A 16,265-nucleotide genomic window follows, 5' to 3' on the forward strand; every position below is an offset into this window, starting at 1 on the left:
CCCCTGAGGGCCCGGGCGCGAGCAGCGCGGGAAGATGGCGGCGGGCGGCGGAGGCGGCGGCCGGGCCTCCTCATCCTCCTCATCCTCCTCATCCTCGGCCGCCGCCGCCTCGTCCGCGGGCGCGCTGGAGGCCTCGCTCGACAGGAAACTGCAGGCGGTGACCAACACCATGGAGTCCATCCAGGGCCTGTCCTCGTGGTGCCTGGAGAACAAGCGGCACCACAGCACCATCGTGTACCACTGGATGAAGTGGCTGCGCCGCTGTGAGTGCGGGACCGGGACCGGGCGGCGGGGACRGAACSGGGACAGAACSGGGACAGAACGGGSACAGARYGGGSRCRGARCGGGGRCAGAACSGGSACAGARCGGGSRCRGAACGGGGRCAGAAYGGGGRCAGAACSGGGACAGAACGGGSAMRGAACGGGGRCAGAACGGGSAYAGAACGGGCAMRGAAYRGGGACAGAAYGGGSACRGAACGGGCCGGAGGGAGGGAGGGGATGGTCCGGGCCCGTGTCCGACACTCGGGGACTGCGCAGGGTCGGGCTCATCGGCGTAGAACGGTTTGGGTTCAAAGGACCGTAAATCCCATCCAGTGCCACCCCGTGCCATGGCAGGGACACCCTCCRCTATCCCGGGTTGTTCCGAGCCTGGCTTTGGACACTTCAGCGATGGGACAGTCACAATTCCTCTGGGCAACCTGTGCCAGGGCCTCACCACCCTCACAGGGAAGAATTCCTTCCTGAYACTTCATCTAAGTCTGCSCCTTTTACTTTGAAAATATTCGCCCTTGTCCCRTGTGCATCACCTTGTCATCCTTGGAAGAGCCTGCACTTGAGTGGCACCTTTGTCCCTCTGAATTTAAGATCTCCTAAAGCATTATTGACACCTGTTTGTGTGTCCTGGGGTGGGCACAGGCAGTGCASTGCCAGTGCTGGGGTTTGCCCCATCAGAATGTGTCCCTGGCCTGGGGGAGAAGGTTGCTGTTGGCAGAACGTGTTTCCTCCACTGCTGTGGGAAGCTTTGACTCTTCTTGTGGGAGTTTAATCAAGTTTTGCTTGGTAGGAGCATGGAGATAACATTCCCACCCCAAAATGTCGATCTGGTGTGTGCTGAACCTTTTGGAAAGTTTGGGAGAGTTGGGTTTCTCTGTCCAGGCACTGCTGCAGAATGCAGAGGACCCTCTTTCCCCAGAGTTTGATCTGTTTTGTCCATTCTCCATGGGATGAAGGAGAGGAAGGTGACAGCCTTGGAGGAAGATGCCCTGGGCTCTCCTGTCTGGCTGTTGCTGCCACCTCTCCTCGAAATCCTCGTCCCCTGGACACCCCTTGGCACTGTGGCTTCATCCTTGGGGCTCTTCTCCCTCCTGCTCTGAGCACATGCCTCCCGGAGAAAATCCAATCCATCTTTGCACAGGATGTGCTAACTCCTCTGGATGTGCTGTCCCTTGTCACAGCTGTCCTGGCYCTTCCCTCAGTGTTCTTCCATCACTCCTTCCCCTTTCCAAGCGCATCAGAAAGCAACAGGAGTGTTCACGCAAGGGGATGCTGCTGCATCTTCACCTTTGGGAAGTTTCTGATGGGAATCTGAGTGTGCCAGAGGGTGTGCTCAGAGTGTTTGGGTGTGATTGAACAGGACCATCCATGGGCTCTGAAATGCCGTTTGTGTTGGTGCTGTTTGTGTTGGTGCCGTTTGTGTTGGTGCTGTTTGTGTTGGTGCCACTGTGGCTGCTTTGGAGCAGGTGGAGGGGCTGAGCTGGGTTTAGCTCTGCACTTTCCTGATTGCCCATATTTCTTCTCTGGTTTAAACTTAAAAAAGAGAGAAGCTTTTCCCCCGTTGGATAAAGCCCACTGCTCTTGGAGGCAGCGTGGCTCTTCCTCCCGTGTGCTCTGGTGTCTCTTGGTTTGTAACTTTGGCTCTGGGTGAGTGCTGCTCTGTGTGCTCAGCCTCAGGCTGGAGCCCCACTCCGGGATTCTTTCTGCTGTGGAGATGTTGGATCATTTAAATCAAAGTTGTAGAATTCTTCAAAATTCATTTTACTGCAAAATTGATATTACTAAGATCTGGAATCATTGTTCTCTGCTGGGATGGAGGGAACATCCAGTGAGCAGCAGGAGAATTGGCACTAGAGCACTGGGTTTAACTAAATCACAGAAACCCTATTGCAATGGGATAATGATCTGAGAGATTATCCAGGCTGGCATTTTGGGGAAAGCTGGCTCCAAATTGTTTTGGAAATTTGCTTCAGTTGGATTCCCAGCGCTCCGGGCAGAGCAGAGCACTCTGTGCTCCAGAAAAACCACCTCAGGCTGTGCTGTCAGCACGTTCAGGGCTCAGGGTGTGAGCAACAGGTACTGGTGATGAGGCCTGGGTCTGGGCTGGAAAAACTCATTTTGGGGTCTAGGAAATGGGGCTCTGTGAGGCAGTGGTGGTCAGAGGAACGGGGTCAGGGGTCAGAGCTCATTTTGGGGTCTGAGAGATGGGGCACCATGAGGCAGCAATGGCCAGAGGAGCGGGGTCAGGGGTCAGAGCTCATTTTGGGATGTGGGAGATGGGGCTCCATGGGGCAATGGTGACCAGAGGAGCGAGGTCAGGGGTCAGAGCTCATTTTGGGATGTGGGAGATGGGGCACTGTGAGGCAGCAATGGCCAGAGGGGCAGGGTCAGGGGTCAGAGCTCATTTTGGGGCTCTGTGTGGGGATGGGTGAGCAGCTGCTGTCAGTGACTCAGGGTTGGCTCTCACACCTTTGCTGTCAGTCCCAGGGCAGCAGGAGAGCGCAGGGAAAGGTGCAGGAACAGGGAAAGGTTGAGGAGCAGGGAAAGGCTCAGGAGCAGGGAAAGGTTGAGGAGCAGGGAAAGGTTGAGGAGCAGGGAAAGGTTCGGGAGCAGGAAAGGTTCAGGATCAGGGAAAGGTTCAGGATCAGGGAAAGGTTCGGGAGCAGGGAAAGGCTCAGGAGCAGGGAAAGGTTCGGGAGCAGGGAAAGGCTCAGGAGCAGGGAAAGGCTCAGGATCAGGGAAAGGCTCAGGGACAGGGAAAGGCTCAGGATCAGGGAATTCCAAGGGCTGTGTCCCTGTGTCCCTCCTCACCAGCTCTGCAGTGATGCTCAGACCAGGACTGGCAGAACTGCTGCTGCTGCTGCAGGGGCTCAGGGAGGCTTAAGGACATCGACCCTGGGATTTGAGATCCATCCCAGCTAAGCCTTTGCTGTGTCCTCAGCTCTGCTTCCCTTCAGAGGAGGATCTCCTGTGCAGGATCTTCCTTTGAACCTGTGTTCACTTGTGAATTCTCCCTGCATGAGAAAAAGGAACGTTCTGCTGGGAGCTTTTTTGGGGTGTGAGGGATGAGCTCCCACCCAGGGCTCTGCACCAGGAACGATGCTGAGCTTCCTGAGAAATCCTGGAAAGCAGGAGAGCTGCAAGGTGCAGCTGTGCTCTGGGACGTGGCTCTGCCAATGTAGGGACAACTGAAAAATGAACCAGGACAGAGAATTGAAGGGTTTTTAATAAAAACTGATTSTGATTGCACCTGAGGGTAACACGGGCAGGTGAGAGGTGACAGCTCACGGGCAGGTGAGGCAATACCATCTCYTGGCATTGTTCCTCTGGTTAAATCCTTGGGAATGTCTGTTGGTGAAATGAATTATTAGAATGGGGATGAGCTTCCCAAGTTTACCCACCCCGAGGAAGGGGTTTGGTGAAGTAACTCAGTTTGGAGCTTTTGAGCATGAGGAGGRTCAGAGGAGTGAGAACAGCTGGGGGGAGTGTGGAAATCATTGGTAAATTGAAAATGTCCTCTCTAGGCCCTGGGTTTTGGACCTTGTAAACTCTGAACCTTTCCCAAAAGCAGCACTGAAATGTTGGCATTGAGGTGTGGCTGTTGTTGTACTTCTGGCTGATGCTGACTGTAAATTCTCTTTTGTCCTCAGCTGCTTTTCCTCATCGGTTGAACCTTTTTTACTTGGCCAATGATGTGATACAGAACTGCAAGAGGAAGAATGCCATTGTGTTTCGGGACACCTTTGCAGAGGTGCTTCCCGAGGCCGCCTCATTAGTGAAGTGAGTAATGAGCTAATGAACTGTTGGGAGGCTGAGTGCTCAAAAAGGGGAATTTTTCTTGTGACATCTCAAACTGTGTAGAAACATCAGCAGAACTGAAAGGAATCTGTTTGAACAGCTGTGTGTTTGCAGAGTGGGCCAGGGTGGGCATGAGCTGGGTTTTTCATTTGCACATGGGTGGTTTGGGTCAGATTACACTGAGGTGGAGTGAGGGAAACACCAGGTCCTGCCCTGGGAGTAAAGAATTCTGCTCTTCCAGGGATCCATCGGTTTCCAAATCCATCGAAAGAATCTTCAAAATCTGGGAGGACAGAAATGTGTACCCTGAGGAAACCATTTTGGCWCTGAAAGAAGCACTGAGTAAGTTCCCCACCCTTTGCATTTCTCACCTTCCAAAGTGCCACGTGAGCTCGGTGAAGYTGTAGAAATAGTCTGGGGTCACTGAGGGGATGAGGCACAGGCTGTGACATAGCTGGGTGTGGGACGTGAGCAGCGCTGGATTCTCCTGTTCACCTCYTTTGTACCTTCCTGAAGGAACTGGGAATTCTTTCACATGAGTTGGAACTGCTCCAGCTGAGAGCAAACACAACGTGAGGCTGAAATGATCCTGAACGTCCTGAGCAGGGAGCTCTGGCTCTACCAGTCCTGCTCAGTCATAGGTGGTTTAATGATAATATTTGTGAGTTAGGACGAGGCTGAAGCAAAGCTGGAGGGTGAAGAGTCCTCARATCCTGAGGGGAAGAAACACTCGGAGTCAGTTAAAAGCAGGAATTAGCCAGTGCTCCAGAAGTTGAAGGAAATCTGTGCAGTTTTGGCTTCACTCGTGTGATTTAGAGCTGCAGGTGCTCAGGAGAGCCTCAGGTGTGGTTTCAGGGCTGGTGAACATCCCATCAGGAGCAGTGTCTCGGGTCGGGCTGCAGCACGAGGACACACCAAAGCTGGCTGTTGCATGCTGAGAAGTGACATTTGTGCTCTCATTGAAAACAACTCTGTGAGGTCTCAGGTGAATCAGGAATCGTCGCTGCTTTCCCGATGGGCTGATTGTTCAATGCTGATTCCATCACAGCCTCCCTAAAGAGTTTGATTTTTAGATTCYTTGTGTTTTCCCTTTTGACTGTGATTTTTGAACTGTCTGACTGTAAGGGCAAACAGAAACTTGATTTAAAAATGGCAGACCACCSCCAGGTTGCTGCATCCCTGAGTTAACTGAGGTTCTCTTGGGCATCCAGCARCTCCTCTAAGGACGTTGGTCGAGGTGTTTTAAAACAAATTTCTGTTCACTCTTTCACCGTGCAACTGTACGGCACCAAAAAMCAGATTCTGACAGGAATCCCATAATGCCAGACTGCCAAAAATGAAATGTTTTCCAGGTACCACTTTCAAAACTCAGAAGCAGCTGAAAGAGTCTCTGAACAAACCGAATAAGCCGTGGAAGAAATCACAAAGTAAGGAACCACTGTGAATCTGTGCACTAATGCAGAAATTGGCTGAGCCCAGCCTGGGCTGAGCTGCAGGCTCAGAAGGGCCCCAAATGTGCACACCAAGGAGGTGTTGGTGAACAAACACTCTGTAAAGGAAAGAATGAGGCAAACATGAAATATGAGAGAGAGCAGAGGTTGTGGACAGGAGAGGAAAGAGCTGGTGGAACCTCTTGGAAAGTGCTCTTAGACTGGTCAGAGATGGAGAGAAGCCAGAGAAGAAGGAGATGGACGTTCCCTTGGTGCTCCAGAGCACTCCTGGCCCAGCAGGGAGTGCAGGGACAGAATGTGGGGGTCCAACAGTCTGCAGGACTCAGCCCAGCAGGACAGAGTTCATTACAACAGAGCCACCCTAATGATCTCATTTGGGCCAAATCCCTGAGTGTCACCACAGAGATGGTGAGATGTGATGTGTGGGACATCAGATATGATCCATGGGACATCAGATATGATCCATGGGACATCAGGTGTGACATTTGACATGTGGGACATCAGATATGATCCATGGGACATCAGGTGTGACCTGTGGGACATCAGGTGTGACATTTGACATGTGGGACATCAGATATGATCCATGGGACATCAGGTGTGACCTGTGGGACATCAGGTGTGACGAGTGGCACAGGGTGACATCAGAAGGTTGAAAGAGTTTGGGTGTGTTTGTGTTTATTACTGGGCYTAACWCCACGAGCTGCTTTCCCAGACAGAGCTCAGCTGTGTCCAGTGTGGATGGAAGGTTTAGCACTTTGCTTCTCATCAGCTCCTCATTTCTTCTTTCCCATTTCTCCTGTTTTGTGCAGAATCTGATGGATTCAGTCTCTTGGCAGCAGGACTCATCCCCTGTAGCAGGGGTGACAGTTGTTAAGGCTCAGACCATGGTTAGACCTAGGAATGACCCAAGGGAGACCCTGCCCACACAAACCTGGGCTCCATGTCAGCCCCAGGGCTGGCATTTGGGGAATCACATCCCTTCCCTGCAGAGGGGTGTAACTCCATCACTGATCTCACCATCAGACCAACCASTGCAGGGACTTGTCCTCCTGAGGAAAAGCTGTGCCCAGGGAGTGTTGAGTGTTAAAAAGCAGCAGTGTCACTTGGTGAGCCCAGTCCCAGTCCAGCTGTGTGTCCATGTCCCCGTGAGCTGCCAGCAGCATTGAGGGACACGTGGATGGAGGGGAGGATCAGATGGGTAACACTGCAGTTATCTGAAAACACCTTTTGTCAGGCTGCCTTTTGTGACTGCCTTTCCACTGGGATGTGCTTCCTTCATTTCTTCACAATTTTCCTTTRTCCCCACAGCCTCCACCAACCCAAAAGCTGCTCTGAAGTCCAAGATTGTCGCCGAATTCCGAGTAAGTGTGTGAGTGGAGGTGACCCATGGCATTGACCCCACCTGGGCAGTTTGATATGGGGTGACCCCAGGATGAGAGGCACCTTTAACATGAGGCTGTGACACCCAGGAGCACGGGGAGGGGCTGGGCAGGCTCAGGACAACCTTGGGAAGGGATGAGGAGTTGGTGGCAAGAAATTGTTCTAAATTCAGTCGCCTGACAGAGTGGGACATGTTCATGAAATGCACAGGCACCTGTAGAGCAATAAAAGGGAATAAATAAAAAAGACCTGTCCCTGCTCTTAACCAGGAGATTTGTGGAATTGCAGCTCTTGCCTGAACTCAGGTTTTCTGTGAGATTTGAGGTTAAAAATGCTGGGATCCACATGGCTCCTGGCCTGGCTCTTGCTTGGGAGCGATCTGGAGYCAGAGCAGAGGCTTCTCTTCCCTGGAATGTGATGAGGAGGCTTTTCCTGTTTGCTTTTTTCCAGCCCCAGTCCCTCATTGATGAGCTGCTGCTGTACAAACGCTCGGAGGATCAGATTGAGCTGAAGGAGAAGCAGCTTTCCACCATGAGGGTGGATGTGTGCAGCACTGAGACACTCAAGTGCTTGAAAGGTAAAGCCCCGAGGCACTGAAGGAGTTCTGGGAGCTCCTCAGTTTTGTKGAGCCAGAAAATGACAGAATTTGTGTCTGGAAAAGGCCAGAATTCCAGAGTGGGGTTAAGAACCAGCAATCGAGCCAAAAATCTTGGTTAGTTTGAATTTCTGGGGAAACTCAGCTGCAGAGCTCAGAGCAAGCTCAGAGCAAGCAGGGGATCCCTGATGCCAGGGGATAACCAGGGTGGGCTGGGAGGTGCAGCACCACTGTCCCAAAATCCTGGGTGTGCCCCCCACAATTTCCATGGTGTTCATCTCCCTGCAGATAAAACGGGAGGGAAGAAATTCTCCAAGGAGTTTGAAGAAGCAAGCTCCAAGCTGGAGGAATTTGTCAATGGTTTGGACAAGCAGGTGAAGAACGGCCCCTCGCTCACCGAGGCGCTGGAGAACGCCGGGATATTCTACGAGGCACAGTACAAAGAGGTCAAGGTGGTGGCAAATGTRAGTAATGCCTTTTCTGGATCCTTCACAGGTGGGACAGCACCTGTCCAAGGTTGGAAAATGCCTCATCTCTCCATTCTCAAATGAAAAAGTTGGGATTTTTGTAAGGGTGGTTCCCAAAGAGAGCAGAATTGAAGCTTTGGGCAGGACAAGGATATGCTGTCAAAATCCAGCAGTTGGAAGCTCAATTTGTGTGTGTTGCTGGAATTTTGGAGCCCCTCTAGATTCTTAAACGGGGCAAAATTAACAGTTTTTGTAACAAATCCTGAATCCTGGAAACCTGTGATTTATGTGGGAACTAGACAAGCAAAAAAAGGACAATTGGTAAAGTGTTACAAAAACAACCAACACCCTCCAGACCCTACCAAAAGCCCCAAAGGGGCAGAACATGTTCGTTAAAAACTGGGGGAGGTTATGAAAATTGCTTTAAGTCAGCAGAAAAAGGTTTTATCTTCCCCACTTTTTGTGGTTGTTGCCCTGTGAGTCCCATGAGGAGCCGAGTTCTTACACTGCAGTGTCCAGGGATTTGGAATTTGTTTTCTCAGGCTGCGTGTTGCATCTTTAAGGAGGTGACTGAAAGATCCCCAGTGTGATGTCCTTCCTTCCTTCCTCAGGCCTATAAAACATTTGCTAATCGAGTGAGCAATCTGAAGAAGAAGCTGGACCAGCTGAAAGCGACCCTTCCCGACCCCGAGGAGTCTCCRGTCCCTTCCCCCAGCATGGACGCCCCGTCCCCGACGGGCTCCGAGTCGCCGTTCCAGGGCATGGGGGACGAGAGCAGCGCSCGCTCCCCGGCTGCTGCTGCTGCCCGCAAGATGCTTCCTCCAGAGGCTGCCACAGACAACAGGGACGTGGAGGACATGGAGCTCTCCGATGTGGAGGATGATACGTCTAAAATCATCGGTATGTGATTGGAATTACGGGACAAACCAGGCCTTTSCAGGCTGGTGTGGGGTGTGGAGGAGGCACAAAGCCTGTGTTGGGCTGTGTTTGGTTTGGATCCCCAGCACAAGCAGGGAAGCCCCAGTCCCACTGTGATCACCTCCCAAAACACACATCAAAGATGTTTCTGCAGCTGTAGGGATTAGAGCTGATGTTCCCTGAGTCTTCCAGGGGGACTGAGTGACCTTTGTGCTCTTGTTCCCCRCTCTCTGCTGCAGTGGAGGAGAGGAAGGACAAACAGGCTGCTCCAGCCCCGGCCCCTGCCAAGCCCGAGAGTGTCCCCAAAGTGGTGCCATCGGCTGCTGCTGCTGCTGGCACAGCCTCGGGGACGGTGACAACGCCAGCTCCAGCCCCTCCAACCCCCCCGGCCCCAAAGGTGGTGAGCACAGCTCCCATCCCTGCAGCACCAGCGCTCGCCTTGCCCAACCTGGCCAACGTGGACCTGGCCAAGATCAGCTCCATCCTCAGCAGYTTGACATCAGTGATGAAGAGCACAGGTGAGTGCTGAGCTGGGCCATGGGCACTGTCACACTGTCACTGACAGAGCTGGCTGATTGTGTAAAGCTTTAATTGTGAGTGAATTTACGGAGGTCTGGCTTGGTCTTGTGCACACAGCATTACCCTCCTGAGCCTGTCCTTGCTCGTGCTCAGTTGTGCCTGTGGCAGATCTGAGCCAAAAGCACTCAGGTGAGTGTGTGTGCTCCTGTCCCAGGTGTCAGTCCTGCCTCCAGACCTTCACCGGGGACCCCAACGAGCCCCACAGCTCTCACCAGTGGCCTGAAGACTCCTGTCCTGGGGGCCCCATCTGCTCCTTCCAATCCGTTAGCAAACATTCTCTCCAAAGTTGAGATAACCCCGGAAAGCATTCTGTCAGCTCTCTCCAAAACCCAGACTCAGACAGCACCGGCGCTGCAAGGTACTGGGGGAGGTGTTGGGTGTTGGGGGAGGCTGGCAGGGTTTGGAGGGGCTGAAACGTGCTGCTCTGCTCGTCCTGAGGTGAGAACAGAGGGAGAAAAGCTTCAGTGGAATGTTTTACACCTGGCACGTGCGGGTGGTGGTTCTCAGGTGGCACCGTGTCACGGACCAGTGAGATCTGTCACTGCCGTGTCCTTCCTGCTGTGCCRTGGCCAAAGCACACGTATTGTGATTGGAACATTGCCCGTGAGGCTCCTGAGCAGGACAGGATACCACGAGCTCTCTGTGTTTTCCTTGTGCACAAAGCTGTCCAGAGGTTCTGCTCCTTCCCTGGCACTTTGCCTGCTCACCTGGTCATCGGGGCAGGGTTTCCCACTCGTGCCTGCAGAGCAGGACAGGTTCTTACTCACCTGACTCCATGGTGTAATTTGTATTTGTACATCAGTCCAAGYCTCTGGCTGAAGGTTTCACCTCACTGGCTGCTGATGCCAGGCAGCAGAATCCAGTCCTTTCCATGGCTGGAGCCTGAGCAGGTGTCAGAGCAGATCAGGAGCCTTTCCCATGGCAGTGGCTCGGGSTGATTTGCCTCTGCCCTGGGTTCCTGATGCAGCAGTTGTGTTTTGCAGGGCTGTCGTCCTTGCTGCAGAGTGTGGCTGGGAACACTGTTCAGTCGGGAGAAGCTGCCTCGCAGAGCACCTCAGCATCTCCAGCCAACACGACCGTGCCGTGCATGAAGGGGAGGAACGTCCCTTCCAACCCGCAGCCCTTCATAGCCAAAAGCTTTGGTTACTCTCCCAACTCAACCACCGCTGAGGTTTCCTCCACTTCAGTCAATAAGGCTCCCGTCGGACACACCCCAGCACTGTCGAGCTCGGGGTTTAAGCCACCAACCAATTCCCTGGGATTTTCCAGTTCCCACCCTCCCAGTCCTTCCTCCCTTTTGCCAACAGAAACCTCACTGGGTCAATCCTCTGAAATTTCAAAAGCCAAGCTGGAATCAGAGCCCCCTTCTCCAAGCTTGGAGATGAAGATACACAATTTCCTGAAGGGAAATCCTGGCTTCAGTGGCCTGAACTTRAATATTCCCATCCTGAGCAGCTTGGGGTCCAGCATGGCAACGGAGAGTCACAGCTCTGAGTTCCAGCGTGGCCCCACCAGCACTTCCATGGACAATGTGGACGGGACCCCGGTGCGCGACGAGCGCAGCGGGACCCCCACCCAGGACGAGATGATGGACAAGCCCACGTCGAGCAGCGTCGACACCATCTCCCTGCTGTCCAAAATCATGAGCCCCGGTTCCTCAACGCCCAGCAGTACGAGGTCGCCTCTGCAGAGCCGAGATGATGGATATTCCCAAGAACTGCCCAGTTCTGTGCACGGCTACCGGCCCTTTGGCCTCGGCAGAGAGTCTCCTGGCCGCCTGTACAAGCCGCCTGCAGACAGCAGGGAGATGCCCTCCTCCCTGATGGACTCCTCCCAGGAGAAGTTCTACCCAGACACATCTTTCCAAGARGACGAGGATTACCGTGACTTCGACTACTTGGGGCCGCCGCCCTCGGCCATGCTGAACCTGGAGAAGAAGCCGGTCAAGTCCATCCTGAAATCGAGTAAACTCCCCGATTCTGCCGAGTACCAGCCGGTGCTGTCCAGCTACGGGCAGCGGCCGCAGGAGTTTGGCRTGAAGCCGTCCTTCCCCCCAGCCATGAGGTCCATCCTGGATCAGAGCGAGAGCTGCGACCCGCTGGCCTCATCCCCAGGGATGTTCGGCAGCTACGGCCGCAGGGGGAAGGACTCGGCCTCGGATGGGTCCCCATCACCCAGCAAGAACGACGTGTTCTTCACACCAGACTCCAACCACAGCAGCCTGGCCAAGCCCGGCCTCCCACAGAAGCAATACTCGGACTCAGCCCATGCCCTTCCCCACCGCTCGCTCTTCTCTCCCCAGAACGCCCTCCCCAGCCCCGCCGGCCGAGCACCCCCGGCGGCTGGGGACAAACCCATGGCTTCCTCCATCTCCACCACCTCCACCATCGAGTTCAAGAACATGCTCAAAAAYGCCTCCCGGAAGCCCTCCGAGGAGAAGCATTTTGGGCAGATTCCCAAAAGCGGCTCTGGTGAGGTGGGGAGCCTGTCTGGGGCAGTGAAGGGTGAGCCGCAGCCGCCGGAGGAGCACTACCGCATCGAGACCCGCGTCTCCTCCTCCTGCCTGGAGCTGCCCGACAGCACCGAGGAGAAGGGGGCCCCCATCGAGACCCTGGGCTACCACAACGCGGCCAGCCGGGGCATGCCGGGCGAGCCCATCCAGACCGTGGAGTCCATCCGGGTGCTGGGCAAGGGCAGCCGGGGCCACGGGCGCGAGGGGAGCCGGGCGGGGTGGTTCGAGCTGGGCAGCGGCGGCAGCGCCTTCGACAACGGCCCCTCGGGCTCCTCGGAGCTGCCCGGCATGGGCGGCTTCCCGGCGCCCTACAAGGAGCACGTCCCRCCCTTCCCGGAGAGCGTCAACAACTTCCGAACGAACAACTTCAGCCCTGCCTTCGAGCACCACCTGCCGCCGCCGCCGCCGGGCCTGCCGCCGCCCCTGGAGCACGGCAGCCCGTTCCCCCGGGAGCCCCCGCCCGCCGCCCCCAAGGACCACGGCGCTCTGTTCCCGCGGGAGCACCCGGTGCCTGCRCGCCTGCCGGCCGTGGATCACAGCAACCCCTTCTCCAAGGAAACGCCCGCKCCGCTGCCGCTGCCGCACGGCGTGCCCCCGCCGCCCTCGGTGGAGCACGCGGGGGTCCCGTTCCCCACGCCCCCGCCGCCCCCGGTGCCCGGGGAGCACGCCGGGGTCCCGTTCCCCGCGCAGCCGCCGCCGGCCGGGGAGCACGGCGGGGTCCCGTTCCCCGCGCCATCGCCCCTGGAGCACGGCGCCAGCGCCTTCCCCAAGGAGCACGGTACGATCCCAGGGACGCTCAAGGAGCACTTCGGGGCCGTGCAGCCCCGGGAGCCGCTGCCCCGCTCCCGAGAGCCCGCGGGCCCCGCTCCGCTGCCCCGGGAGCCGCTGGGGGCTGCTCGTGGTCTGGGCCCCCCCGCCCACCGGGACCCCGCGGGCCGCGGCTCCGTCCTGCTCCGCACACCCCGCGCCGAGTTCCGCGGGCCGCGGGAGCCCTTCGGCGGCAGAGACCCCTTCCAGAGCCTCAAACGGCCCCGGCCGCCCTTCGCCCGGGGAGGGGCCCCCTTCTTCACCCCCAAGCGCCCCTTCTTTCCCCCCCGGTACTGAAGCAGCTGCCCAGCTCCCGGGGCTGCCCTTCCATTTGGTTTGTTTTGTTTTTTTTTTAATTTTTTTTTCTTTACTTCATTTTTTCTTTTTTCTTCCCCTCAAGACCCCTGTAACCTTCTCTTAAATTAAATGTTCTGTACTTTTCGGTTGGTTCTGCCCCCAGCCCCTCAGCATTGGGCGAGACAAAACAGACAAAAAACAATGTTTTAACAAGAAGAAGCCACGTTGCTGTTAAATAAAAACTTCAGTAGTAGTTGGAAAAGTTAAAATGAAAAAAAAAAAATTAAAAAAAAAAGGAAAAAACTCTGAAGGCTTCGAGAGGAGCATTGAGTGGTGTTGGGGTGTTGGTTTTCAGCCGATCCCCAAATTGCTGCTGCAGGGAGGGGAGACCCCCCTGTTCCTCCTGTCTGCCAAAAGCACCTAAAGGAGGCAAAAAARGTTGAGGAACCCACCCAAACCCAACTCGGAACTCCATGGGATGTGGGACTGTCAGCAAGGAGCCCAAGCCGCCCCCTGTGCTTGGGAASACTCGCTTGGGTTTGSGTTCAGTTGGGGATCTTTTTTTKTKTTTATTTTTTTGTTTCCCCCCTGGATCACTTGACTTTCTACATGTGTGTATATAACAATCACTTTCTAATTCCCTCTGGGATGGTTCCCCACGCGCAGTTGGAGCCCARCGTGGGATGCAGAGGGGTCCCCAAACCCAGGGCCGCCCCCGCGGCTTTTGTATGAAGTTGGGATTTTACTTGATTTATTTTAATTATTTTTTGTTGGCTGTTAGTTGCCTCCATCGTACCTGTTTGATACCGGTGTGGGCTTCAAGATCTGCATAAAAAGTACCAAACCAGCGGTTGGCGGGTCCGTTCTTTCTCGCGTGCGCTCGGACACCCCCGGCCCGTCCATGGTTCCGTCCCGCCCGCGGCGCTCCTGCCCGGGCGGGCGAGTCCAACGCGGCCCCGCGGGGGGGGGCGGGGTCGGTGTGTCCCGGTTCCGGCGGTGTTGGCGGAAGGGGCGGAGCCTCGGCCATGTCCGCCCGTGCCGGTTCGCGGCTGCTGCTGGCGGGAGCCCCGCGGCGGTACCGGGTGGGCTCGGGACCCCCGGGACCCCCTCCCCGCGCCCCGCCGGGACCCCCGGCACCGCCCCGACCCTTCCCCGGGCTCCCCGAGCCCCGCAACACCCGGGGCGACCCGGTGACCCCCGGTGATCCCCGTGCCCATGTGACCGGAGCGGATCCCGAGCGCCTTCGGCTCTTCCAGCGGCTGCGGGCGGCGGCGGCGGAGCGGCGGGACCGGGACGGGGATGGGGCCGGGGATAGGGCCGGGAATGGCACCGGGAGCGGCACCGGGGATGGCACCGGGAGCGGCACCGGGGATGGCACCGGGAGCGGCACCGGGGATGGCACCGGGAGCGGCACCGGGAGCCGCCGCCTCCCGCCGGGGACACCGATCCGCATCGCGCTGCCCGGGGGGCGCCTCCTGCCCGGCCGGGCCCTGCAAACCACCCCGTTCCAGGTGGCCACGGAGCTGGGGTACGACCCCGAGGGTCCCCAGGCTGTCCCCAGGGTCCCCGCAGTGTCCCAACACCGTTTCCCGGTCCCTCGCGGTGTCCCCGCACGGTCTGCAGGGTCCGCACCGTGTCCCCAATGTCCCCGCAGAGTCCCCAAGAGCTCCACGGGGTGGGGTCCCCACAAGGTCCCGGTGGTTCCCGCAGGTTCATGGGGTTCCTGCGGTGTCCCCATGGTCGCCTCGATCCGCGCGGGGTTCCCGCGGGGTTTATGGGGTCCCCACAGAAGCTCCTTTGGGTTTGCTGTCCCCAAAGTCCCCGGTGTCCCTGCAGGGGTGGCCTGGCGGAGGCGGCGCTGGTGGCCCGGGTGAACGGGACCCTGCAGGACCTGGAGCKGCCGCTGGAATGTGACACCGACCTGGAGCTGCTCGACTTCTCCACGCCCGAGGGGCGGGAGGTGAGCCCGGGGAGCGACCTGGGGAGCGGGACCGGCCCCGGCTCTGCTCACAGCCCGTGTGTGTCCCCTCTGTGTCCCCTCTGTCCCCTCTGTGTCCCCCCGTGTCCCCCGTGTCCCCCAGGCCTTCTGGCGCTCCGGTGCCTGTGTCCTGGGGGCGGTGGCAGAGCAGTTTTTCGGAGCGACGCTTTGCAGCACTCAGACCACGGAGGACGGCTTTTTCTGCGATGTGCACATGGGCAGCAGGTGGGGTGGGGTCCCCAGGGTGTCCCCAGGGTGTCCCCAGGGTGTCCCCAGCATGTCCCCAGCGTGTCCCCAGCCTGTCCCCAGCATGTCCCCAGTGATGTCCCCAGGGTATCCCCAGCCTGTCCCCAGCGTGTCCCCAGGATGTCCCCAGCCTGTCCCCAGCCTGTCCCCAGCCTGTCCCCAGCGTGTCCCCAGGATGTCCCCAGCGTGTCCCCAGCATGTCCCCAGTGTGTCCCCAGCATGTCCCCAGCGTGTCCCCAGCCTGTCCCCAGTGTGTCCCCAGCATGTCCCCAGCGTGTCCCCAGCCTGTCCCCAGTGTGTCCCCAGCATGTCCCCAGCGTGTCCCCTGCCCCAGGACGGTGCAGAGCTCGGAGCTGCCCGCTCTGGAGGAGGCCTGTGCCACCTTCGCCCGTGCCCGGCACCGCTTCGAGCGCCTCGAGGCCACGCGGCCGCAGCTGGCGGAGCTGCTCAAGGTGAGACCCTTCCCCACCCCGGGATGGGCTGTGGGACCCCGGCTTGGGGACATTGGGACCCTCCTGCTGGGGATCAYCAACCAGAGTGACGCTCAGCAGGACCAGTGTCACTGCTCCTGGGTGTCACCTGTGCCACTGTCACCGCCTTGGCTTCCCCCAGCACGGTGTCACTCTCCCCCATGGTGTCACCCCTCTAATATCACCAGCTCTATGTCACCCCCTCACTCTTGTCCCCTCCCAGCACAACAGCTTCCAGCTGCAGCGGCTCGAGGAGGAGGTGACGTCCCCTACAGCCACGGTCTATCGGTGAGCACGGGGACACACAGGGGACACACAGGGGACACACAGGGGACACACAGGGGACACGGGGGTGGCCGTGGGTCACCGCAGCTGTCCCCAAACACATCCATTCATCTCTCAGGTGTGGCCCCCTGCTCCAGCTCTGCCGCGGGCCCCTGCTCCGGCACACGGGGCTGATCGGAGCGCTGCGAGTGCTCACGGTGGGTGTCGGGT

The 16,265-nt window shown here is 57.4% G+C and overlaps 2 protein-coding genes across 3 annotated transcripts in view; both read left to right on the forward strand.

The window, feature by feature from the left end:
* The first annotated feature begins 6 nt into the window (after positions 1 to 6).
* On the forward strand, positions 7 to 13,137 carry RPRD2 (regulation of nuclear pre-mRNA domain containing 2). Of its 2 annotated transcripts, XM_057387456.1 has the most exons (11): positions 7 to 263; positions 3,923 to 4,052; positions 4,312 to 4,412; positions 5,423 to 5,497; positions 6,830 to 6,882; positions 7,352 to 7,478; positions 7,785 to 7,960; positions 8,575 to 8,863; positions 9,121 to 9,399; positions 9,615 to 9,818; positions 10,444 to 13,137. In XM_057387456.1, exons 1-11 carry the CDS (start codon positions 35 to 37, stop codon positions 13,074 to 13,076), a joined length of 4,296 nt encoding a protein of 1,431 aa, XP_057243439.1. In that variant the 5' UTR covers positions 7 to 34; the 3' UTR covers positions 13,077 to 13,137. The 2 variants fall into 2 exon arrangements, with proteins under 2 accessions (XP_057243439.1, XP_057243440.1); XM_057387457.1 differs by lacking the exon at positions 5,423 to 5,497.
* Positions 13,138 to 14,062: 925 nt separating this feature from the next.
* TARS2 (threonyl-tRNA synthetase 2, mitochondrial) overlaps positions 14,063 to 16,265 on the forward strand; it is a 7,051-nt gene continuing 4,848 nt past the window's right edge. The window contains exons 1-6 of the mRNA XM_057387470.1: positions 14,063 to 14,604; positions 14,913 to 15,036; positions 15,158 to 15,279; positions 15,635 to 15,752; positions 15,994 to 16,058; positions 16,174 to 16,252. Of these exons, the coding sequence (XP_057243453.1) occupies positions 14,102 to 14,604; positions 14,913 to 15,036; positions 15,158 to 15,279; positions 15,635 to 15,752; positions 15,994 to 16,058; positions 16,174 to 16,252 (1,011 nt within the window). The 5' untranslated portion in view covers positions 14,063 to 14,101. The remainder of the gene's footprint in view (positions 14,605 to 14,912; positions 15,037 to 15,157; positions 15,280 to 15,634; positions 15,753 to 15,993; positions 16,059 to 16,173; positions 16,253 to 16,265) is intronic.

The sequence above is a fragment of the Malurus melanocephalus genome, unplaced genomic scaffold (assembly GCF_030028575.1).
Source record: "Malurus melanocephalus ecotype Western Australia unplaced genomic scaffold, MMel_1.1 scaffold_1219, whole genome shotgun sequence".
Taxonomy (NCBI): domain Eukaryota; kingdom Metazoa; phylum Chordata; class Aves; order Passeriformes; family Maluridae; genus Malurus; species Malurus melanocephalus.